This window comes from Egretta garzetta, unplaced genomic scaffold, assembly GCF_000687185.1.
Source record: "Egretta garzetta isolate BGI_Z169 unplaced genomic scaffold, ASM68718v1 scaffold314, whole genome shotgun sequence".
Lineage (NCBI taxonomy): Eukaryota > Metazoa > Chordata > Aves > Pelecaniformes > Ardeidae > Egretta > Egretta garzetta.
This window is the reverse complement of record NW_009259531.1, coordinates 371,143-395,452: the sequence shown is the minus strand read 5'-3', so window position 1 is coordinate 395,452 and position 24,310 is coordinate 371,143. Positions and strand designations below refer to the sequence as shown.

At 38.7% G+C, this 24,310-nt stretch overlaps 2 protein-coding genes across 4 annotated transcripts in view; one reads left to right on the top strand and one right to left on the bottom strand.

Annotated features, from left to right (window-relative positions):
- BRD7 (bromodomain containing 7) overlaps positions 1-13,867 on the top strand; it is a 15,443-nt gene extending 1,576 nt beyond the window's left edge. The window contains exons 2-16 of one of the 2 annotated variants that reach the window (XM_035893136.1): positions 3-60; positions 776-842; positions 1,651-1,795; positions 3,177-3,287; positions 3,659-3,843; positions 4,730-4,853; positions 5,502-5,577; positions 6,518-6,625; positions 7,910-8,042; positions 8,935-9,046; positions 10,216-10,272; positions 11,130-11,241; positions 11,393-11,536; positions 12,635-12,778; positions 13,662-13,867. In XM_035893136.1, coding sequence (XP_035749029.1) covers positions 1,712-1,795; positions 3,177-3,287; positions 3,659-3,843; positions 4,730-4,853; positions 5,502-5,577; positions 6,518-6,625; positions 7,910-8,042; positions 8,935-9,046; positions 10,216-10,272; positions 11,130-11,241; positions 11,393-11,536; positions 12,635-12,778; positions 13,662-13,726 — 1,455 coding nt within the window. In that variant the 5' untranslated portion in view covers positions 3-60; positions 776-842; positions 1,651-1,711 and the 3' untranslated portion in view covers positions 13,727-13,867. The remainder of the gene's footprint in view (positions 1-2; positions 61-775; positions 843-1,650; positions 1,796-3,176; positions 3,288-3,658; positions 3,844-4,729; positions 4,854-5,501; positions 5,578-6,517; positions 6,626-7,909; positions 8,043-8,934; positions 9,047-10,215; positions 10,273-11,129; positions 11,242-11,392; positions 11,537-12,634; positions 12,779-13,661) is intronic. The other variant, XM_035893138.1, reaches the window with a different exon arrangement.
- Positions 13,868-14,847: 980 nt separating this feature from the next.
- The window catches only part of ADCY7 (adenylate cyclase 7), a 65,580-nt gene continuing 56,117 nt past the window's right edge, over positions 14,848-24,310 (bottom strand). The window contains exons 21-29 of one of the 2 annotated variants that reach the window (XM_035893143.1): positions 22,976-23,139; positions 21,632-21,713; positions 20,912-21,067; positions 20,066-20,212; positions 19,508-19,615; positions 18,577-18,691; positions 17,830-17,954; positions 17,579-17,708; positions 14,848-17,374 (exon numbers count right to left, since the gene is read on the bottom strand). In XM_035893143.1, the coding sequence (XP_035749036.1) occupies positions 17,355-17,374; positions 17,579-17,708; positions 17,830-17,954; positions 18,577-18,691; positions 19,508-19,615; positions 20,066-20,212; positions 20,912-21,067; positions 21,632-21,713; positions 22,976-23,139 (1,047 nt within the window). In that variant the 3' untranslated portion in view covers positions 14,848-17,354. The remainder of the gene's footprint in view (positions 17,375-17,578; positions 17,709-17,829; positions 17,955-18,576; positions 18,692-19,507; positions 19,616-20,065; positions 20,213-20,911; positions 21,068-21,631; positions 21,714-22,975; positions 23,140-24,310) is intronic. The other variant, XM_035893144.1, reaches the window with a different exon arrangement.

The following is a 24,310-nucleotide window of genomic DNA, read 5'->3' as shown; positions in this document are numbered from 1 at the left end:
AGAGGTGGAGCAGACACCACTTCAGGAAGCTCTGAATCAACTCATGAGACAGCTGCAGAGGTAAAATGTCTGTGCTACAGGCTTTCAGAGCTATGAAATGAAAATAACATACGTTAAGGAAAGAGGCATATAAAAAGCTGAGTGAAAATACTATTGCTAACAGGGCTATTTTAGAAATTTAAGTACTAGTTTAAGAATGCATACTAAAAACTTCTCAGCTTAGGCTTCTTATGAACACCTCCAGTTTAAAGTACTTCTAAAAAACTTTCAAAAATAGGACAATTATTCTCAATAATGTGATGCTTTCTTTTTAAGAACCTTTTTTCAGAGAGGCAGAAGAATTTGGAATGAACTTGCCAAAACTTCTTTTACCTTGAGTTCTCCTATTTTTAGCATTATTTACTATAAAAAGGAAGTACGCACTTGGAAGACTTAAACCATGTTTTCTTACTGTCTTATTAACCAAATGTCTTTTGATTAAAACAATCAGATTTGCAGTTCTTTCAAGTAGTCTGTGGTTTAAGATATTCTTTCTTGACTTTAACTGTATGTCTTGTACAAGAGTGGTTGAAAGGTCTTCCCCTTTATCTGTCTCACCAGATTAAGCTTGAAACTTTGTTAGTGAGTTTTCTTTTAACCGTAAATTTTCAAGACCTTGGTGTCAGTTTCAAGAAACTACCAACCAGCTATCAAAAAGTGTGTGTGTTTGGTTTGGCTACCCTTCCATGCATACAGAAAGAAGCAGCCACTTTTGGTTTTGAACCCTGTCTCTCAGGTGGAAGCTGTTGTGCAAGTGCTCCATGGGTGTTGCAGAACATCTGCGCTCTGTGCTTCTGCAGTAGGTACAGCAAAATGCTTTACACTGTTCTGTAGCAACTTGTCAACTTGGGTTAGAAATCAGTAAGTCATAAGTAAGCCTCAGGAAAAAGGCCTGAAATGCCAAGGGTTTCACCAGTGTGTGTAGTATTGACGCTGGTGTAGCAGCCCAGTCTCGTGCTACAGTTCAGTGAAAAGCAAAAAAACCAATGGTTCTGGAGGAGAGGTTATCAACTAAGCCTGATCCTAAGGAGACAATACCAACCATCTGTATTTGATTTTAGTGGTATTAGAAGCACCCGGGAACATCATCAGTGAATGTGAGAGATCATTGAAAGTCTCAGGAAATGTTCATGTAAAAAACTATTAACATTATGTAAACTGAAAATTAACATGATCATAAATACACATGTTCTTCTAGCAACAAGCTTTCATGTCATTAATTTCAGAGTAAGCAATAAATGACAAGTATGCATTCTTACGACATTTCTTCCCTTTATTTTTCAATTACTTAATTATAATATAAAACCACTTTCCAAAAAGCCAAAACCTAAAAAAGAGATATTATTTTTTTTTCTTTAATCTTCTTGAGTAGTTACCAAAATGTAGAACTAACTTCTAAAATACGTTTGTAGCACTTTTTTGGTGTGTGGGTTTGCGTATGGGATCTTTTCAACCTTTAAAAGAGAAATTGCTTGTGTCAGCATAATCTTTCAAGCTTTATGTTTTTGATTCCTTTTCAGCTTAGTCCTTTCCTTTCTATTTAATTCCAGGCTCAATATGTTCTTTGTTATAAGTTGAAACATAAAAAACTGTCTTTTCATTTCTTAACAGAAAGGATCCAAGTTCTTTCTTTTCATTTCCTGTGACTGACTTTATTGCCCCCGGCTATTCCATGATCATTAAAAACCCAATGGATTTTAGTACCATGAAAGAGAAGATCAAGAACAATGGGTACCAGTCCATAGAAGAATTAAAGGTAATTCTGTAAATTTTATTTTTACTACAGAGACATATTATGCTCAGTTGACTTGAACTCTGGTATTACATGAGAATGAGAAGGTGCCAAAAGAACCAGTACTTCTGCCTGAAGGAGTGTTTCTTGTTGAACTTTTGTGAGAAAATAAGTTCTGGAAGTGAAAGAGAAAACATTTCTGGTTTGTAAATATGCATCTCAAAAAGATGTGGATGGTTTCAGGTTTTATACAGGATTAAATAGAACCTGTCAGTTTGTCCTTCAGCAGGTCATTTTAGATCTTTACTTAAGAATGAAAATGTTAGCATTTCTGTCAGACTGCTCTCTTTTTTTCTTTTTTTTTTTTTAATGTATTTCCTCTTAAAAAAAAAGGAATATAGTAAATTTATTGGCTTTGCCTGTTGGTTACTACTTCGTCATTTGCCTCCTGTCACCTCAGCGCTAGCCAAGCTTATCCAGTCATGTAGATCCACATGTAACGAAGGCAAGATGAGCTCAGTCCCATTGGCAGCAATTGCTTAACCCTGTGCTGTAGTGTGTCTAGTAGATTCAGAGCCTGTTTTGAAGGCCCCTAAAGCTTTTAAAAGGTGTGGGGGCTTGTTTTGTTTTGTTTTCTTCAGCAGAAATATTCTCTAGTTCTTTACTGGGCTAGATGAGGACCTGAGAAGTGTAATTGGTGTGCCAGTAACCGTGGAACATAAGCAGATGTTAGTTAATAGCACTGGTTGTATTTTCTTGCACATTCTTCCTTAGAGCTCCAAGACTTAAGAGGAATATTCCCTGTTGTTTCAGCTGTTTCTGGTTAGCTTTTCATTTTAGCTTTTTGTCTTTGTAAACAGCTGAGAATGTGATAAAACTTGTAGTGGCTCTGCAGTGAGTACAGAAGTGAAGTTTCTAGCTCAGTCATTCCAGAAATGAACTTCAAACAAGCATACGTTTCTTTTCTTGATTGTAACTGAAACTTTGGCATATTCCTTACAATGATTTAACTTTGAATTGCAGCTTTTCTGTTATTGAAGTTCACTTTGTTCTCTTTTCTACGTTGCTTCACTTTGGTTTTCTTTTAATGACTGCTGATTGGTGAGGGAAGTGGGTGATTTTAGCTAAGAGGACTTCCGTTAAAATTTTGAAAACTACAAACAATACTGAACACTTAAGAAACTTTCTGGATGTTCATTGGGGTGCTAATTTGAGACTTGAATTTAATTTACGTACTTGTTTCTGGTTAAGTTTTTAATGAAATAATTCTTAAATTCATTAATTAAAAATGTTCTTTGACGTTCTTTTTCCCTAAAGCTCAAGACGCTGCATTTGCAACAAGGATTTTAATACAGGAAACTATAAGATTTTAACTTTCCTTCCAAAATTATTAATGTTTGTACAGGATAACTTCAAACTGATGTGTACGAATGCAATGATTTACAACAAACCAGACACCATTTACTACAAAGCCGCAAAAAAACTGCTGCACTCAGGGATGAAGATACTTAGTCAGGTAATAGAAAATACAAAACAAAATACTAAAAAATATGCATGTTCCTTTTTGGCCCTTCTTTCGTTCCACTTTCTGACATGGGATCTAATAAAAACTCATTATTTTTAAATGCTTGCATATTAGAATTTAAATAGTACATTGTTTTAAGGCTCATGCTTTAGTACTGCTACCAGATCACTTAGTGAAGAAACACTTGCATCTAATATTCCCTTTTTGAAACTGCCTTTATACTTGCTAGCATTCTATATATACTATATATACACTATATATAGTACATAAGAAAGAAGGAACTGAAATAAAATCATCCTCTATGAGTAGGTTAGGAGAAGATTAATTGAGGTAGCAAATAAAAGGATTCCGGTGTTTTTCAGGAAAGAATTCAGAGCCTGAAACAAAGTATAGAATTCATGGCTGACCTGCAGAAGTCAAGGAAGCAGAAGGACAAGATGGAACTGCAGCAAACCGGGGAAGATGAAAACGGTCCTGGGAAAGACAAAGGGGAACCTGTGGATGGTGACACCAAAGCATTCAAAACACCTAGCAAAGAACACAAAAAGTGAAGTATTATCTCAATAACAATTATAGGATACACCCTTTAAATGCTACTGAAACAAGACAACTTTTAGGGACCGGAGGATGTAGATTTCTCTGTCTGGTACTTCAAGTACTAAGATGTCTTCATCTCAAGGGAGCAACATTTATATAAAGCATCTTCATATACCAAAAATACCTAAGTTTAGAATCTTCTGTAGTACCATAATTTTTTTATATAGGTGACCCTGTACTGCTCATCAACTCCATTCTTTCAATTATTTTCTATTTCAGTGCCTGTTTCACATAAGTAGTACTATTTTGGAGAAAGCTTGCAAACATGACCTTTTCAATATTTTGGTGTGAATAACTATAGCCAATTTCAAGTACCTTTTTTTTTGCATAGAAGCTGTATTTGAGACATGTAAAGGCATAGCTACCAAACATACACTTCCTGGAATATCTTAATATCTAGAAATACCCCTTCCAGTGTTCTAAAATACTAGTGACTATTTTCACGTATTTGAAAATACAGATACTAAAACTCAGAGCATCTAATATTTTATTTTACCAAAAATACCATTGTTAGTTTTGTGGGAGTGATGACAAATCTGGCAACATGCTAAACTAGGACATCGGTATGGCTGAAGTAAGCTAAACAGAGAGACCTTTGTGGTTATTAACATTAAAAAGCATTTGTGGATATAAATCTTTGTCACGTAGTTTCCCCAGCTATATTAAATACAGTCAAATGGCACTTTTTTGTTCTTATTTATTTTGTCTGCAAAACCAGTTTGCACAGCTGGCAAAAAACATTTCTCCACTTTATCTTTTGTGATATTTAGCCAGTTGGTGTCTGTTAAAGTCTATCTGTAAAGCTACTAACTAAGTTGTGTGGGGTTTATTGACAGGAAGGACAAAGATCTACTTGAAGACAAATTACGAAACAACAGCTTGGAAAGGGAACAAGAGCAGATTGATCGTATTGTTAGAGAATCTGGAGGAAAGTTAACAAGACGACTTGCAAACAGCCAGGTAAATCTTTGTGTATTTGGTAACTCCTTTCACTTTTTCATAAACCAGGCTTACTTAGCGTCTTATGTCAGTTGAAACTCAAGGTATGCTTTTACTACAGTTGACACCATTTTAGACATGACTGATCATCTGTGTAACATCGTAAGGTTAAAAAAAAAACGGCTTATCATTTGAATGTATGCTGAATTTCATCAGCAGAGCAAGTTCAGCTTAAATTTTCAGAAAAGTAGAAAAGGATGAATAGTAGGAAGCTCAAGAAAGTATCTGAAATCTGACCTGCAAAAAAACCCCGTAGTTCTGAAATAGCCACATATCTGATCAAATATTTTTAATGTTACAGGAAGGGACCCAGTTTCATAATACTGGGGCCATTTAATTTTCTACATGAATTACACATTTTATCTCTTGGCCTCTGCAGAAACGTTAATGTTTATCATAATTTCTTAATTCCTTGTCCCTATACCAGTAATCAAGTTAGCTAGTGAAAATAAGAAGGTTAGAGCAGCACTCATTTCTGAGTCTGACTGATCTCTCCAAATCCCTTCCTGATTCCTACGGCTAGGACAGTTTGATTAGATTTTTTTTATTAGTTTAAGGACCATGAATTTCAAGTAATAGGTAAATTAAAATAGTCTGATCTTATTTCAGTGTGAATTTGAAAGAAGAAAACCAGATGGTACAACAACTCTGGGCCTTCTTAATCCGGTTGACCTTACTGCCGGAGGTAAGTTGGCATGGTTCAGGTAATGAGCCACTTTCACCTAACTGGTCTGCTGTTCTGTTGCTGGGGCAGATCAGCAAACACTGGCCAAGAACCAGTTGCTTCTTTATGGTCTGATTAAGATCTGGCTTTAAAAAGCTGCACCTGAGGCAGCACATAGATGGGGACCAGTTGTAGCAGCTGTTGGGAACAGCTGGAGGGAGCCCTCAGTGGCTGTTGCTGCTTCTTTTTTGTGTCAGCTGTTTGCGGAAGCCACTAGAGAAAGCTTTTGCCATTGGAGAAAGGGCTGCCTGCCCTGTGCTTGGGCTCATTTAATTCCTGGACTACCTTTCAGTCTGGTCCCTGTACAGAGTGCAGTGTCTGCTGACCCAAAAGGTCACAGAAGTTCCAGAAATGGCCCCTGGGAGCTGCCGGAGTCCCAGACCATTTTATCATCTCAGTGCCGACTATGTAAGTGCCACTAGCTAAAAGAGTGCAGGTGCTTGACTGTTTAACTGCCAGCTCGTTACAGGGCTGAACTGACTAGGCCTAGAGCAGACAGAAGCCAAGCTGAAAACTTGTCTTCTCCCTTCCCCCTATTTGTGCGGTAGGAAACATCGACAAGAATAAATAAAGCGTGGCCTTTCAGTTAAGAATCAGAGCCGCTTAATGAAGCAGCCTCTGTTAGGGAAGGGCAGAAAGGAGGAAGACTGATAGTGAAAACTTAAAACTTAACTTAAATCTTCTCTACTTAACTAGTGTTACTGCTTACTAGGTCTGGATTTATGTTTAAGACTACACACAGACTTTCGCATGAAGCATTTGGAGAGGAAAGCACATTTTGAGTGTTGCATCCTGTTTATTCTGAAGTTTCTGGGTACAAGTATTAAATGAGTTTGGATGTCTTCCTGTGTCACTTAACCATGCCTTCATTATTTCTGTATTTTGATATATCCGATTGTAGAACCAGGTTACTGCCCTGTAAAGCTGGGTATGACAGCAGGAAGACTTCAGTCGGGAGTTAATACGTTACAAGGGTTCAAAGAAGATAAAAGAAACAAGGTTACTCCAGGCAAGTGCTGATTTTTAAAATATAAATCCTCTTCCTTGTATGAACAAAATATCATAGAATCATAGAATGTTTTGGGTTGGAAGGGACCCCTAGAGGTCATCTAGTCCAACCCCCCTGCAGTGAGCAGGGACACCGCTAACTAGATCAGGCTGCTCAGAGCCCCGTCCAACCTGGCCTTGAATGTTTCCAGGGATGGGGCCTCCACTACCTCTCTGGGCAACCTGTTCCAGTGTTTCACCACCCTCATTGTAAAGAATTTCTTCCTTATATCTAGTCTAAACCTACCCTGGTTTAGTTTAAAACCATTACCCCTTGTCCTGACACAGCTGGCCCTACTAAAAAGATTTTCCCCATCTTTCCTATAGGCCCCCTTTAGGTACTGAAAGGCCGCAATCAGGTCTCCCCGCAGCCTTCTCTTCTCCAGGCTGAACAAGCCCAACTCCCTCAGCCTGGCCTCATAGGAGAGGTGCTCCAGCCCTCGGATCATTTTTGTGGCCCTCCTCTGGACCCGCTCCAACACTTCCATGTCCTGCACATTGCCGGCTCACGTCCAGCTTTTCATCCATCAGCACCCCCAAGTCCCTCTCGGCAGGGCTGCTCTCGATCCTTTCTTCCCCCAGCCTGTATTGATACTGGGGGTTACCCCGACCCAGGTGCAGGACCTTGCACTTGGCCTTGTTGAACCTCATGAGGTTCACACAGGCCCACCTCTCCAGCCTGTCCAGGTCTCTCTGGATGACATCCCGTCCTTCTGGTCTGTCAACCGCACCCCTCAGCTTGGTGTCATCCGCAAACTTGTTGATCTCATTACTAGCATACAAATAGTTTGGAACTAAGTTGTTGTTTTTTTTTTTAAATGATAACTAAACAGCACATCACGAAGTCTAGCTTCATTTGCACATACAGAAGGGGAGTCGTATTTAATAAAACATTCATCTATATTGAGAAGATTAAATATACCAGATAGAGAGAGGGTTTTGCTAGCTTTGAAAGAGCACAGCAGGGAGCCTGAGAACCTGTTACCGGCACCAGACTGAATTTGCATACCATGTTAAGGCATACGGTATTGGTAATAAAACGTTTGTAAATAAAAATGCATTTGATGTAGACGTTACTCAAAGATGTTACAGTGTGAACAGATGGCATTCTGTGAAAGTCTGTTTTCACCGTAAGAAGTAACGTTTCTAAAAGTTTCTTTTGGGGGGATTGTTTTACAACCCCTTCTCATTTTCATCCAATACATGCAGATCAGAGGTAATAATTAGTACTGTTGTTATTCATTAGTGACGTACTTGAATTATGGACCCTATAGTTCCTATGCTCCAACATATGATTCTACATTTGCCAACATAAGCAAAGAAGATTCTGACTTAATCTATTCAACGTACGGGGAAGACTCCAATCAAGGCTCTTTCAGGTAATCAAACGACTAGGATGGGTGTTAACAGCTTTCGTGTATGGAAGCAATGTTGTGCAACTCTCTGCAGTACGGGCTGTATATTTGCGGGGAACTGATGGCATTACTACCTTTAGAGCCTGCTGGGGCTTGTTTGTTTTAAGAAACAAATACTTTAATAAGAGAATGTGCCTGTAAAGTGAAATTAACCAAGGCTGAAGGATTTTGATGCTACCAATACCCAAGAACATGCAGTCTAAAACTTGAGTATATTTATGACTAATGCTGAAGGACTCGTATTCAAGGCCAGGAGAATGGTGAGTGGTACAAATGTTTATACAAACTGGATTTTTTAGTGTTAATGAACTTTACTGCCTTGAGAGTTAATGTCAAACACTGACCAAACCACTCTGGTCATAGTGAGAGAGCCGAGTCCAGAGATAGCAATTCCCAATTTCACTCTTAAATAGTGTGTATACTGTTTGATTTTCATATTATTTACTACAAAAAAAATTAACTAATTCCCACTGTTGTCATTATTCTTGATTATAAAAACTTCAGAGTTGAAGTCCTTCTATTTTACAAGAATCTCAGAATATGCATGGTATAAACTCATATGAAATGTGGGAACACTTAAGTACAGTGCAGAAGTTAAGTGCCTGTGCAAGTTTGCTTTCAGTCTGATGAGGCTGCCTGAGGCAGTTTACTTTTCCTAGTTTTTCAGTTTTTGTTAGGAATCCAAGTGGGGTATCCAAAAGGCACGGATAATGAAACAAAAGCAAGCCAGTTAGATCAAATTCTGTGCTGCTACTTGTTTTCTGCATATTGTACATACTGGTTTGACTTTATGTAACTTTTCCATTGAATGTTTGGTATGAAAGTAGTTACCTTAACTATCTTTTGATTTTTTTAGTATTCATGATTTTTTGATGAAAGCACAAGATTATCCTTTCTTAATGGCTGATAGTTTGCTTGATGTTCTAACTAAAGGAGGACATTCTAGAGCTCTCAGAGAACTAGAAATGGTAAGAGTGGATTTGTGAACTGTCTGCTCCGTTATGTTTTGCGCACAAGCTATCAAGCTAAAGAAAGATGATGCCGATCCTATTGATGGGGTCCCTCTTAATTGGTAAAATTTGAAGGTGAAGACTGATGTTTGCCCCCAGCAAATGGGTTTTCTGGAAAGGGATTATTCTGGCTGGTTAATTGGTGAAACATGAAAATTAACAAAATATTGTAGCTAGAGATGAGAGTCGCACGTTCTTTCTCTGCCTACTCTCCCGCTCCCGTTAGCCGTAGGTCCTGTTCCATTTAGTAAGAAAATATCAATAAGCAGTTGTTTAGAAATGAGGTGATCATGGGTGGGGGTTGTTGCCATAAAAAGTTTATCGAGTTCCCAGCAGCCACTGCTTAGTTCAGGAGAACTGGTAAATAGTTTTTCCCTTTACTTGGTGCAGTACTTTCAAATTCAAATACATGCTGTGTAAAAATGCTAAACAGCTGCTCTTCAGATTCTTAAGAGATTTCAGTACCTGTATATGCCAAACATGACTGGGATCAAAGGGACTGATTTGACAATCTTAACTTAATTGACAGTCCAAGAATTAGTTGGGAATCTCCACAAGACAGTTCCTGTTAACCAAACGTCTTGATTTGAGTTTCACATTAATGTAAACCACTGAAATAAACAGATCATAGCCTTTTACTAGTGGGTCAGATATCAGCTAAATTAATACTAGACATAGTTCATGGATCAAAGATCAGCTGTTATCCCCAGCTCAGAGCTTTGCTTGGCATTACTAGTTTAGCTTTTTTTCTAGTACCTAGTAGTGACACTGACTTACAGGGTTCAGCTGCTACTGTTGCAAGTATTAAGAGAAATATACTTACGTGTAGAATACACTTCAGCCTCTAATAATCATCCTTCCTTTTCTTCCTGGCCCCCCCCAGTACATAATCTCTGACGTGACATCACTGGGGAAAAGCACGCGGACTTTGCAAAGAGCAATAAAATGTGTGCTGTAAAAATGTATTTTAGTAAATGTGAATAGCTGAAGAAAACCCTCTAAAAATAGCTACCTCGTAACTTGGCTTACAGAGAAAGCTCATTGTAACATTGTACGTTCACCTCACCTTAAATTACTGCCCTGTGTAAGGTTTTACTTTGAACTTAAAAACCCCTTTCTCTGTTCAGCCCTTGGAGGAAGCTGAAGGCCCACATGAAAGAAGTGATGCACTAAAAGACGTAAAGGTAAAATTTTTCTGTCTAACCCGCAGTTACAAAACTGCCCACGGCCGTACAGCCTGTGCAGCTACACTGAGCCTTTGACAAGCTGCCAGTGCACACTATGCGAACGTGACACCGGCGTGTGATTTTGTAGGCATTTGTAGAGTAAGAATCTCCAAAAAGTTGTCTTAAACAAGACTATGTCAAGAGAATGGCAAGAAACTGCTTCCATATTTTTGTTTCTGATTGTTTAACCATGTGTTAGATCTGGTTGGCAGCTGTAGCTGGTTTATTCCTACCTTAATCTGATTTGGTTTAACATGAACTTGTAAGTGTAAAAATATTACACGATACATAGCTCACTCTCAGTTTTCTCAAATACCGTGTCCCCCTATAGGCATGCAGTGTATCTCTAAAATCATTCCACCCAAATTTTGTTTAATTAGACAAAGCATAGCAGTAGTTCTAGGGAAAGGGCTCCTCTCCTGAGGCCTTCATCTGCAGCCTGTTCCCAGGTGGGGTTTGAATTCTGGCCTCAGATCTCAGATAAACTTTGCTTTAGGTAAACTCAAGGAATTTTTTTTTATTTTTTTTTTTTTTAATTGGGATGCCAGTTTCTGCATGCCCCGAGTGGTTTTGGCAGATGCCATTTTCTATCCAAGTAGGAAATAGAATAGTAAGCTGAGTAACAATAAAAGTTTCACAGGGTGTCTTTTCAGCTGTCCCTCTGTATGTTAACTTTTTTTTTGTAGAGCAGACTAATTTTAACTAACTTTGTGTTCTGATTTTCCCTAAATAATTTTATTGTTTCAAGGCTGATCTAAATATTACCTAAATTATCACTTGCTTGCTTTTTTTTTTTTTTTTTTTTTTTTTTTTAGATTATGGAAATTGATATTGCTGCCAGATTGGACTCTGCTAATAACGACAGACTTACAGCACTAAAAGCAGTTACAAGCTTCGGCATGCCTATAGAAGAGTTTGATTCTGAGGGTGCGTTCTCTTGGTACTTGCAGTTCTGATGTGCCTGTAACTGTGTCAATTTCTCAATCCCTCTGCATCGTCAGCCATACCATGTTCTATATCATAATGCAAGTAAATGTACTCTCTTACCACTTAGGACTTTCTTTTCTTCATTAAACAGAGGCTGAAATCTTTCAGAGGAAACTTGATGAAACAACAAAGCTTTTGAGAGAACTCCAGGATGCTCAAAATGAACGACTAAGTACAAAACCACCCCCCAATATGATTTGTCTTCTGGGTCCATCCTACAGAGAGATGCACTTGGGTAAATACACTTTCTCTGATCATTCCTGCAGAATTGATCAAGTCCCAACTTGTATCGACTCCAACAAAGACAGAGGTTTAGCAGTTACAGTGCAGAATATGCGCCCTGTTAGGCCTAGAAGATTAATGTAGGGGTTTGTGTATGTAAAGCCAGATGAAAGTCTTAAACAGGAATTACAAGTATTTCCTCTTTATTAATAAATTTCCCTAGAAGTGATTGGTGAGCGTTCTCTGTAATGACAACCAAACACCTCTAACGCCGTGATTTTTACAGTGTGTTTGAACAGGGATTGCCTAAAGATTGCCAAGTTCTCACTGTAAGGCTACTGTAAAGTTTTATTCCGGGTTTGATCTAGTTATCTATTTTATTCTACCAATGAATACCGATTATTCATTCTTTAATTATTTGAGGAAGTTGCTTGTCTCACAGGTCCGTCAGTCACAGAGCCTGGGTTAATGCAACCTTCTAAGGCGGGACTGGGCGCAGAGGGCGTCTGGTCTGCAAGTACAGCTAAGCTGTAACCACTGCACGCGGTCTGAGACAACCACCTTGCTGTCATAGGATGAATTCCCCATTATTGGAGAAATATTACCAAGTTGGTATTACACCAAGTCTAAACCAGATCGAGTATTGCCTTTCTTAAAAAGTTTAAGTATTTACAGCTTCCTTCTTGAAGGAAAACCACATTTGTAACAGCAAGAACAGCCTCTCTGGTTTATATAGACACGAATGCCAAATCCCAAAAGCCAGCTATTACTGACACAACTGCGGCGTGGCTGCCCCCAGACCTCTCCCAGCCTCTGTACTGGCGCGACCCAAGTGTCGCAAGCTTACGCTTTAACTGCTGGTGCTTCTGGACAGCAGCAAGCCTTGGTCAGCGGCTGCTGGCTCCTCCTGTTCTTCTTCCCCATCTCTCTTACAGTTCCCAGTACACCGTGCATGATTGCGCAGAGTACAACAAAACTCTTGTGCTGCAGAAACATTATTCCGTGGTTCCATTCGTACTTAAATAATGAAACTGTTTACAGGGTGAAGGGCTCACTTCAGTGGTTTTGTGTCTATTCAGAGCATACAAATACATCCACTTATCTTTTCTAGCGGAGAGAGTAACCAACAACCTGAAAGAACTTGCACAACAAGTGACTCCAGGTGACATCGTTAGCACATACGGAATCCGGAAAGCGATGGGCATTTCAGTTCCTTTGCCTGATACAGAAGACAGCTGGGTGGATTTGACAGAGGGTGAGTACACAAAGATGTATTGTAGCATCTGTTCAACTAAACCAAACCCACATCTGCAAGCCATTAGCCTGGCTTGTGGTAGAACTTGCAGGAACTTGGTTCCAACTTTCAGTTCTTCTCCCCTTTTTAAAATTCTGTTTCTAATGGAAAGTTGCTGTGGTTGGTCTTGGTCCAAAATTAATCTTTTGGATGTATGGAACTCTGGTTCAGCTACATGAAGTAGCTATTTTACCATTCATTTTATAGCACTGCCAGACTTTGAAGCTTGGCAATGCATTCAATTTTAGTTTTTTCCACTGGGCATGAAGTTACAAGAGAAGAGTTAAAATTCCTCACTTGCTAAAATGAGGACAGCATGCTTCCTTCTCCTCTGAGCTTTTGGCTGTGCGCTCCTTTTGCTTAATTTGGCCAGCTGTAGTGCGTTGTAAGTTGACAGCATCAGTTCAGCTCAACTCATCCAGCCAAAAGTAACTACTGGTTTTGCTGCACGAAGGAGTCAGGTCAGTGGAAAATCTAAGTGCCAGAACCAGATCTCCCCCTTGTGGCACATAAACAGTAAAAGCATGCCCAGAGTTAGTGTCCATCTCCAATTGTTAAGGCAGGTAAGAATTTCCATTCAAGAAACGTAATTCATGCAACAAATTTACTCAATCTGTGGTTTATAAAAAGTTTCAGTGAAGTTGCTATTTACTGAAAAGAGTGGGATTACTTTAGGAACTTCTCAAAGAAACTGCTCAAGAAATCTCAATTTCAAAATTATTGAGCAGTTTCTTTTTCATAGCACTGCACAAGAGAGGCTGTGTAACAGCCAACCGAAACAGTGCATTTCTTTCATTTAAATTCACATATGCTAATTGACCTGCTATCTGTTGTAAACTTTCAGACTTCCAAGAACCCAAGAAGACTGTCACCATCCCCGAAAACGAGTGTGGGCCAGTTACAGTCTGAAGTGTCAGTTAAGTTTACAGCTGGTTGTTTGATTCTATTTAAGAACCAGATAAACTTCCTTCAGGTGCATTCCCTGAGCATGTGTATAGTGTGTTAAACTACTTTTGTTTATTAATAAATTTTGGAGCTGATGACACTTGAAATTGAGTGGTTTGTGTTAGAGTTACTCCTGCTACAGCAGTGCACTAAATTACTCTTTTTGCTTCCTTATGTGCCACTGCAGCATTTTTTTAGCAAGTTTTCCTAGATTGTTAAGTGCCTGGAAAAGTCAAAACGCAACTGAAAATGTGCCTATATATGGTGCAGGGACTCACCAGAAGTTTCTAAAAGCAATGTATAGATGCTGTACCTCAATCTGATTGGGGCAAAAATCCTTAGTAGATATAGACAAGTTTCCGTTTTTAAAATTACTGTGCAACACTTTACGATCATGAGGAAGAGAAATAAACTTTTTAAATAAAACTGATATAGCTGATGAATTAGCAAAAGATCAGCTTCGTGAGACTTTGAAGGTGGGTGAATCTCCTCTTCATGAAACGACACCATCTGCTTGTCGTATTCTAAAACTTGAGGGACGGCGAGACCAACCTACTCCCTTGCTGCCAGTAAGTCTGAATTTTTTCACAGTTCAGGTAACTACAGCTGAAATACTACTCCAGGGATGAGATAAATATTAATGGAAAAATTCATTCAAGTCACTTTCATGCTACGAGAGAAGACAAGATGCACAACAGCTGTGCCAGCCACATCACTGCTGGCTCACTCTACAGCCCCTCATTTCCCACCACTTATACCTCTCGTACAGCGCAGTAGAAAGCCACATGTGACAGAAAACAGAGTACTGAAATTATTCTTTAGGTGTTAAATGCAAGGATGCCACTCTACATATTTTCCACTTACATACAAATCTTTAAAAAAATACAAATATTGAGTTCACTTTATGAGTAAAAACAATGCCATTAACTCTACAGGGGTATAAGAAACACATCTTTTTTTCATGGGAATCTTCATCAAAATAACTGCAAAGCCAAACAAATTTCAGAAGTTTTTTATTTAATGGTAAAAACAAAAGTTTGTTCTTTAAAATAAATTGCTAATTCAAGGTGTTATTAGCTCTTCAAATTAGATACAGTGCCATTTTTTCAGTTTAAGAAAACAATAATGCTGTAAGGAAGATTTTTCTAACAAGGTTATTTCCTCAGTCTTAAATTTTCACAGTTCGCTCTCAAAAGGACTGCTGAAAACAATTATTTAAACACAGTTGCTTCTTACATTGAACTTTTTCTGTGGTTGAATAGAGCGCTCAAATACAGTTCCAGTTCTGATGAGAAGTTAGAAACTCATCCTCAGGTACAACCCCTGTCGCATCACACAGTTTCTACTTCTCCAAGCACACCACGCACAGTGCACGTACACTGAGCGAGCACGGCCTCTACCTAAGGGCCTTTTAAAACTGCACCAAAGCCCCGCTTCTTCCAGTTTGAAAGCTACAGCTCTTTCTACCACTTCTGTGAATGCGGTTTCGTTGAAGTTACGGCCAAGCAAGTTAATAGCCTGACAGGCAACATAATGTAAACAAAAGCATTTCCAAACGCTGTTACTGACAGCAGGTTTTCTTTCATGGATAACTTAGATCTACATTCTACGAGGTCTGTGAACAGAAACACTTGAGAGCCAGCTCTAGCTATAGGCATAACACACTTTTCAAAACATATTCAGTCACTTTACCTAACACATGACATCAAAGACTGCTGAAAGGAGCCTTTGACCCACGTGTGGTCCTTAGAAAACAATAAATAAATACCTCAAAACAAATGCTCGCTGAGCACCTGTTACTACACATACACGACATAGGGGAGTAGCGAGAGCTGTTTGAAAGTTCATTCAACTACAACACTGACCTTACACTGACAAGACACCAAGCATGAAACTTCCTTCTTCAGCAGAGTCCATACATGAACCAGGCAACCTCAAACTACGGTTTTCCAACGTGCTGTTTTCTGTTGGAGACTTATTACAAACACGGTTTTGACCCACCACACTGACAAAGGCTATAAGCACAATTTTTAATCCACAGCTGGACAATATTTAGATTTGTTCCTGTCCTGAAACATACTCACTTCATCTTCTAAAGAAATTACACAGTAATTAGAAAGCGGCAGTGATGCATAGGACTGCTTATTAAACACTTTTCCAGTATGGTTTAGTACTAAACCCATACTAGCAAATGCTGCTTTGTGTGTAGAGGAGTAAGGCTTAACAAACAGCTGCTGAGCAAACAGCTGCTGAACTCGCTAACCGCTGGGCCGTCCAGTCCCACCGCCCACGCTGCGACAGGGGAGGGGGGACCCCGTCCTTAGTTAACACAGGTAACTGGGCACAAGATGTTAGCCTTACAAAACACTATCATCTCCACCAACCGAAAACAGATCAAGTGATTGCAATAAGTAGAAAGACGCTAGTTTAGAACTTAGCAAAAGCCATTAACAGCTTACAGACTTTGCAAACGGAACTAACTTACAGCAAGTCAATTTCTGTCATCTTCTGACTCATGCCCAACGCGTGCCTTCAGTATTGAGGCTCTGCTGAAACATTTCCATTATGAGTATGTTTTTTCTATGCATCCTTTTGTAACACTCAAACCCAACTGGTTTCATAAACTGCATTGCCTTTATAAGGTACATAAACCAGCCCGTGGCTAGGCAAATTGAAGATACAACAATAGAAAAAAAAAATACCCAACCCAATCCCACCTCAGATGCAGTTCTGTTTATACAGTATCTGCTACTGCTTTTAATACTTCTCTTATTAGGTCTGTTCTTCAGTTTCCAAACAGCTCGAACCAGATTATTTTTTCTTCCGTAAGTGCCCTCCAGAACGCAGTCAGCATGCAGAATTCCTGCCGGGTGTCAGCGATAGAAGCTGTTACCAGAGCTGTCTAACCAAGCATGCAGGATAAACTGCAGGTGCTCAGTGCTCCTCAAGATCAGGTTATTTTTTGAAATTTAAACCCAGAATTTTAAAGACATTCTCTTACATGACTGTAGAAAACGTGCATGCAGATACTAAATACAGAGGCACAGAAATACAAAGGAGAACATGTAATATAATGTAAACACTGAACTAGAATAAAGTTATTTCTGAACAGCTGTTGGTCATGACAACATTTGCGTAATACACGGTACTACTGTGGAGGAGGCAAAGTTATAATAAAGAAGTGATCTGATACTGTGCTGTTAATTTTTTTCTTCCAAAGGAGCTCAGCACAATTATCATATGATACATTTGAGTTTACTTGCGTTCCTCTTCCCGTTATTCAGCCCTCTTCTGCTATGAAGCCTGTTTAGCATGAAAAGCAGGGTACGCAGCGCCCCGAGTACCATCTCACGTGTCTGTGACAAATGCAATACTGTAAGCAGGTGTGTGCCAAAAAATGAAGCAGTGGAATGTTTTAACGTGGTAATGAGTTCTGCAGTGCATCCACAGATGTTGTTACTGGAGCTGTTAAGACTCCCACAGTGCAGGTAAGGAAAGGAACTAACTGAAAATGCTTCGTGGCAATTCCAGGTAAATCCTCAGATTATTTCAGGAAAAGGTGGTCTTTTCCAGACTGGTTGTTGTGCATCTTCTAGGAACTTTTCAGAACTTCTTTCAAAAAAAAAAAAAAAAAAAAAAAAAAAAAAAAAAAAATCATTCTCTTATCTTGAGATGTAGAAGAAATAGGAATAGTATATATACGTTTTTAGAATAAAGTCCTTCACATAAGGAGGGAAATTCTAAGTCTTCACAGAAGGGAGGCAGTTCTAAGTCTATTTTGATTAACTTCATCACAGCCTCAGTTCAGTCCCATACCTTGGAATTTGGCAGTCTCGGTGCAAACAAAGTAAGTCCTCAGTTCTCCTTTGCCTTTGACATTAATGAGGCCCCTACATTCACAAGAATATCCCAACTCCTGTAGTATTTTACTCGTTTCTTCTGTGACCTTTGTGTGAAAAGAATTAGAAACTCTCATGAAATTCTTCTGATTATTCACGTTTAAAAAAAAAAAAATCCATCACCAATTAGAAATAATTTCTTAGACATTCCAAGGCTCATACGTTTACCTGGATTTTCCCAAGCTCCCCCGTACTCTCCATTCGGCTAGCAACATTAACAGTGTTGCCCCAAATATCATACTGAGGTTTCCGGGCACCAATCACACCGGCAATCACAGGGCCATGATTTATCCCTGTATAAACAAAAGCAGGTGTCATTACTGAAGTAGAAAGTTATGTGGTATCTGGCTTCATTATTAGCCGTAAGTCACGTGCTTCAGGGAAAAAAAAAAACCCAGATGTAACCCTGCAACATGTTTCCAGCAATCAGTATTACCACTGTTCTATAAATATTAGTACTAGGCTCAGGAGACGCGAAGTGACTCATTCTTTGTAAAATGGGAAGTCCAAGAAAGAGCTAGGGCAAAGTTCACGCCAAAGCACAATTCTTCATTTTCTCCTTTTAATATACAGAAATAAACACTTGTATAATGACAATATTGTCTTTAGTCAACAGTTAATAACAGGGTACCTCCCTCTTCATCCACACCTATAATTTTCCCCAAACTCATCCAGCTGCAGTCTTCCCATTGCTCCCTCCAGTGACTAGAAAAGCCCACCCGCGAAGGAGCCTGACCTATGTAAAAAGCTGGACTAGGCAACACTACCTCCAGCTGGTCAGCATTTGCTAATAATCCAAATGCTGTGTTCAGCGTTAAGGGCTCCACAGCGCTCAGCAATTTACCTCAGTCATCCTACCTCGTTTTTAATTTTTATGGAGCTGCAGAATTCACGTTCTTCACAAACTGAACTTACCAATACGTAAGCGGAAATTGTTAAAGGAATGTCGGTTGATGCCATCCAATTTACTCATCAAGGCAATTCCGTATTCCACCATAATCCCAATGTGAGCATGCTGCCTCTCCTTATCCTACGCAATTCATAACACATATTAACGCTCAAGTTACAACACAGGCTTGTTTATTGTGTCAGGCTACTATTCCAAACCAGTACTATTACTGAATAAAGTATGTATTTATAAGGATGTGACCACTCATCCTTGCAACCGTGCAGAATTGCACAGTTCAACACACATTCAAAATGGATTTAGAAAATCCACATTAAATTAAAATGGCTAGGAGGTGACAAGCATGATACGATTAAATTTTATAATGAATTTGTGTCTGTCTTTTAGGATTCCAGATTTAATTTTACATGGTTTGTATATATTACAGACGTGCATCCTAATGTCCTACACAAACCTGCTGTAGTGAAAGTGAGCCTGAGTACAGAAATTGGTTTTAATTCTTCTGGGTGACAAACAGTTTCAGATTCAGATCTCACAGGACACTTGAGGATTCTCTTTTTGTGCCAGTTCTCAGGTATCACAAAAAGCTTACTGTGCAGTTCTGAGATGGCCTGTGCTTTGGCAGCCGTTCTTTGACTTCCCTATTATTAGAGCTGTTCTGTTATGCATCTAGAAATGTTAAGCTGCTGGAATCAAAGATTAAAGATGTAAAAAGTATGCTGGGGTTACAGACTTAATACCTGCTTAAGAAAAAAATTGGAACTAGGAGATAAATAGTGAATTCAACAGGAGACAATACACTCTTATTATCTTTCTCCACATTTCAGAAAGTCACTCGCAGTGATTTACTTTCTCTTTTATATCACATTACATTTTGTTACTTTGAAATGCACATACATACACACAGAATACCAAAGGCAGATTTCAGAGACAACATACCTGGTTGTTCTCTTGGCCTGGCATAACACTGAGACCGGCTGCTGCCATGTAAGTGCTTCCAATGGTTTTTATTTTTTCAACACCACTAAATTTAGGTTTTAACAAGAGCTGTTTGAAGGGAAAGAAAATAGAAACTTGAGACTTTAATACCATATTTCAGTGTGGGATTTAACCAGAAATCTTATACTGCCTACAATAAGCATTAAACATCTCTAGGAATACTATCGATCACATGAAAGTTAGATAAGAAAGTACTGAGGATTAGTTTCACAGTTTTGCTCTACCTGCTCCTAGGAGAAATAAAAGCACTGAAGTACTGAAATAAAGTTCTGAAATCCAGGACTTTCAAACCATACTACGAATGCATTAGATGATGTAATTGGAAAACCCCATCAGCTGGGAATGTATTTTGCAAGAATGCAAGGTCGAACTCAGAATATTATTTCAGTGCAACAGCCTTCCCCCCCCCGCACCGTCCCAATGCTCACAGATCTAGTGAAACATTTTATTTTGCAGTAAATATGTAATCCAGTCCATTTCTGCCAGAAGCTTAATTACCTCATCAAAATCAGCAATGATTTCATTTAACAGCCGCAAGCATTCCAGGCCTTCTTTATTGACATCACATTCAGTATAAAACACCTTAAAATCTGGTACCGATGCAAACATGACACAGACACAGTCATAAGATTGGTGGTACCAGTCCTACAGGAAAACAATATATTCACACATTGTCAGCAGTCACCTTCCACCACAGGCATTCAAAACTATGATTATGGTTTGTAACCAGTAATCAAATTAGTTTTACTATGAAGTCAACTACAGTACTTTACAGTGGGCATCTCTTATTGTATCAGAAACATTAACGAAGTTGATTTGCCTAAGGGAAAGCTGAGATATCTATGTATCTTAAAGAGTCTCATCTATTCTGGACAGTGCCAGTCTTAGGACACTTACCATGGCTATGAAATCAGCAATATTTATTCTGATTACATGCTGGCAGAATAAGATGGATGTCTTAAAAAAATAAGTAAATCATTATCAATGAACTCCTCACTAGGGTTGTTACCAAGGAGATACTATCTGTTCCTCAACAAACTTCTTTGAAAAGAAGGCCTATCTTCTCTGGTAAAATACGGTCTTTGGAAAGCAGTAAATGCTTTTTAAATATTTGCCAAACTCAGCTGTGTCCTGAAGCTGAACTACCAATTCTGAAAACAGATTTGAGAGACTGACACTAAAAGTTCACATTTTTTGAGGCCATCTGATAGCAGATTCTTGGGTTTGCAAAGGTCTTGAGATACAAACAAGAGGCAAGGAGTGCAGAACCTTATAGTCTTCTGTGTGCTTGTTAGCATGATGTTCTATGTCACAGAAGTCCAATTTACTGTCCTTCAAACATACCTCATTTCGTTTTTCGCCAATGAAATAGGCAGCAACGTGTGCTGGAAGTACATTTTCCAGCAAAAGCCTGTTAACGTTCTCCATCGTTTCAAACTGTTCATGTTCTTTTTTAAACTTATTCTTCCACAGACAATCCAGTCGACAGTAATAGTCAACCTGCAAAGGGACCAAATATGATAAATTAAATCTATATAATATCTCACTTAAAAAATATTAGGCAATTTATTCAAAAAGTGCATAGCAATAAAGTTTCTTCAAGGCCTTTTGAGCCTATACAGTTATGAAAAATGTGCTTTGAGAATGAAGGTCAGAAAAATATGAAGCAGTATGAATGAATGTCATCTGGGTACCCCATCAGGTGTATTTACCAAAATGACATTTTAATAATATGGTGTTTATTTTTATCTTGAATTACTGCCTTGATTTAGGATGAATATTGACATATAAATACAGATAGATCCAAATTGGAAGAATTTGAAAGTTCTGACTTTTGTAATGCAAACACTGTTGAAAAACACAAAAATGTTCCCACCCTTTCGCAGTGAAAATTTCTGCATTATCTATAACTAAGTACATTACCTACAACTAAGTACCAGAATATGTAAAAAATATTTACATATACTAATTTATGCAATACTTTAATGAACAATACTTTTGCATTTTATTTAAATCAACTTGCTGCAAGTGAAAGAAATAACCTATTGCTTTTTAAATACATACCTGTTTTGCAAGTAAAATCAGGGTTATGTAAAACAGAACCAGGTATAAGTTAGTCATTATCCTTGGCTCTTCGATGAAAAGTCTGAAAACAATAAAGAAGTACAAAGTCATCTGTATCCTTTAAGAAAATCCACATGATTAAGGGTTGGTGGGGGAAAGGGCAGAGGAAGGAGAGCTGAGCAGAAGAGGGTGTCGCTGTTCAGACATAGACCACCAATGCCACTGTTCATTTGTGCCAGTGGCTGTCTGGTCATAGGTCCTACCCTCATAATGAGAAAGGATTGTCATTCAGTTCAGTACATGAACTGTGTTTCACATAATGACAAGATGGGTGCTGAAACCTTGTTAAGTAGCTATTGTAGTGAGATGTTCAAGTAAACACAGCTTTATCTTAAGGGAGCCATCTCAATTTCCATTGCACTGAGTGGCAGCTTTCCTCACACTGCCCCATAAAAAGACAGCCAACAAAGCCATGAAGTAGGAAAAGAAACTTTCTTATTTGTGGAAGGAAAGATGACAACAAATAAAAAACAGCAGTGCTAAACCAAAGACAGCCACTAAATCACACCTGTACATAGTTCCATAGAAATCTGAGACGCCACTCATATTTCATAGTAAGGTCGATCTATCTTACAACATCTATTAATTTTCACAAATGCATCAGACTAAGTTCTCATTATATGAATAGCTTTGGATTAAGAGGCTAAATTCAGAGCTCATTTAGGCTTTTTTAAGCTGTGCTGACAGCTCACAGCTAGCCTCTGCAAAATAAATTTATCCTGATCTTCAGCTATGAGACTATGCCGAGAATCTGAGAAACAGACAAATGAACAGTAAAACCCTGCCACATATGATTTCTCTTCAGTATTTTTACAGTTTATTCAACGAGATCAGGTAAATTGCTGTTCCTTTTCAAAATATGTGCAGTAAGTGAGGTAAGTAAATTAAGAGTTCACTATCCTATTGACTAGCAAGGTCTCACAAGCACAGCCTGAGCATCAGACTTTTAGCAAAGCTTTTCTTCATAGTTTAACAGAAGATCAAACTTATTATGAGATTAATATTCTACTCCCTAGTCTTTAATGTAAGCTAAGCTTCCAGAGATCTCAGAAGCCTTATTACAGAATTTTTCAGAAAACACACACTTTCTTTAAAAAACAAAACCAAAAAAAAAAACCACTCTTATATGTTCTAATAGGATTTCCATGTCATTAACTTTACAGAAAGGTTTGTGATGTCTGACTTACATGATTTTGATATTTCAACATACCAGCAAGTGTCCAAAAATCTAATGCCTCCCTTAATGAAACATTATTGTTAATTATAGGAAACTTTACACTGCACCTGGTACTGTTGGCATAGAAGCCCACGTTTCTGTGCTGAAGGGTGTTAAAAATGATGAGGTATACAGTCACCGCAATGGACAGGAGGAGAACTTTGAGTTCGAAGCTCATTTGAAGAAATACCGAGCAAGCAATGAACCCCAATATGCAGCAGTAAGCATAATACTGTAAAAGAAGAATGTAAAGAGCAGTTGCATTATTCAGGCTTTATGCATAAGAGACTTTCGCACCATAGCAAATGCTCCAAGTTCATGATCGTTGTAATTTAAAGAGAGGAAATTACAATCACTTGCTAAATACGTGTAAAGATTTATTTTTATTTGCACTAAAAGGCTGAACTTAATACTTTACTTTTTTGTTAAAGGCAAACAAAATGTTTCAAACAAAAAGCATCACACCAACATAAGCAGTGTCAGATAAAAACTGAGGTGTGTTAACAATTTGTCTTCTGAAGTCTATTAATTTAACCAATTTTTTATTTAAAGTTCAAGACTAACCTCAAGTAGGTTCACAGTCCAGTGAACAGGCTCTGAACCAGGAACTCCAGCATTCTGGTCCTATTTTTGACAGTGCTCCCCCTTTGTAGCCTTACACAGATACCATGCTCCCATTTCCCCCACCTGTAACATGGGAAGACCATGACCTGCTCTCCAACCTTAAACACAGCTCCTTCATAAGAACTTGATGCTAATAACCATTATCAAGCTAGGGCCATTACCCAATGGAATTACTGAAAAATCTCCCCGAGGAATCACCGTTCAGGCATGGTGTCCAAGGTCAGCACGCAGTGGGGAGCATTAGAACTGTCAGATGGTACAAAGTGCGTTGCGCAGACAGGATTGCTACCTGCAGCCGCAGGCACAGGTGTAAGATGCTGAGCTAGCATAGTCTACAAACAACTCCAAAATTACCTCAGCTTCTGCTCCTCAAGAATTTATTTCTCTTTATGTACAAAGCAGTTTCCCACCTGCAATAGCACAGACCTCCCACAGATCTGGGAGGTTCTTGGCTAAACAGTTAACATTTCTGCTGAAGTGAACGGGACCAGAACAATTTATGGGGCAACTCAGGATCAGAGCCTGTATAGTAATGTGTTATACCAACTCTTTCATCCTAAAGGCATTGAGTCTAACCTCCAAAAGGTAATGAACACTCACAGTTACAACCTTGAAGCCAACCCTCTGAAAAAGAAACCACTATGCAGAGAACACAGACATAGGTCTGTTGGCCATTTAAGCCCTTTCACTCTGTCAAGATACTTTACTGGGACACTAGCAAGTACAGCTCTCATCCCTCAGGCTTGAACACAAACATCCTCCTGTTCTACTGCTTTTTC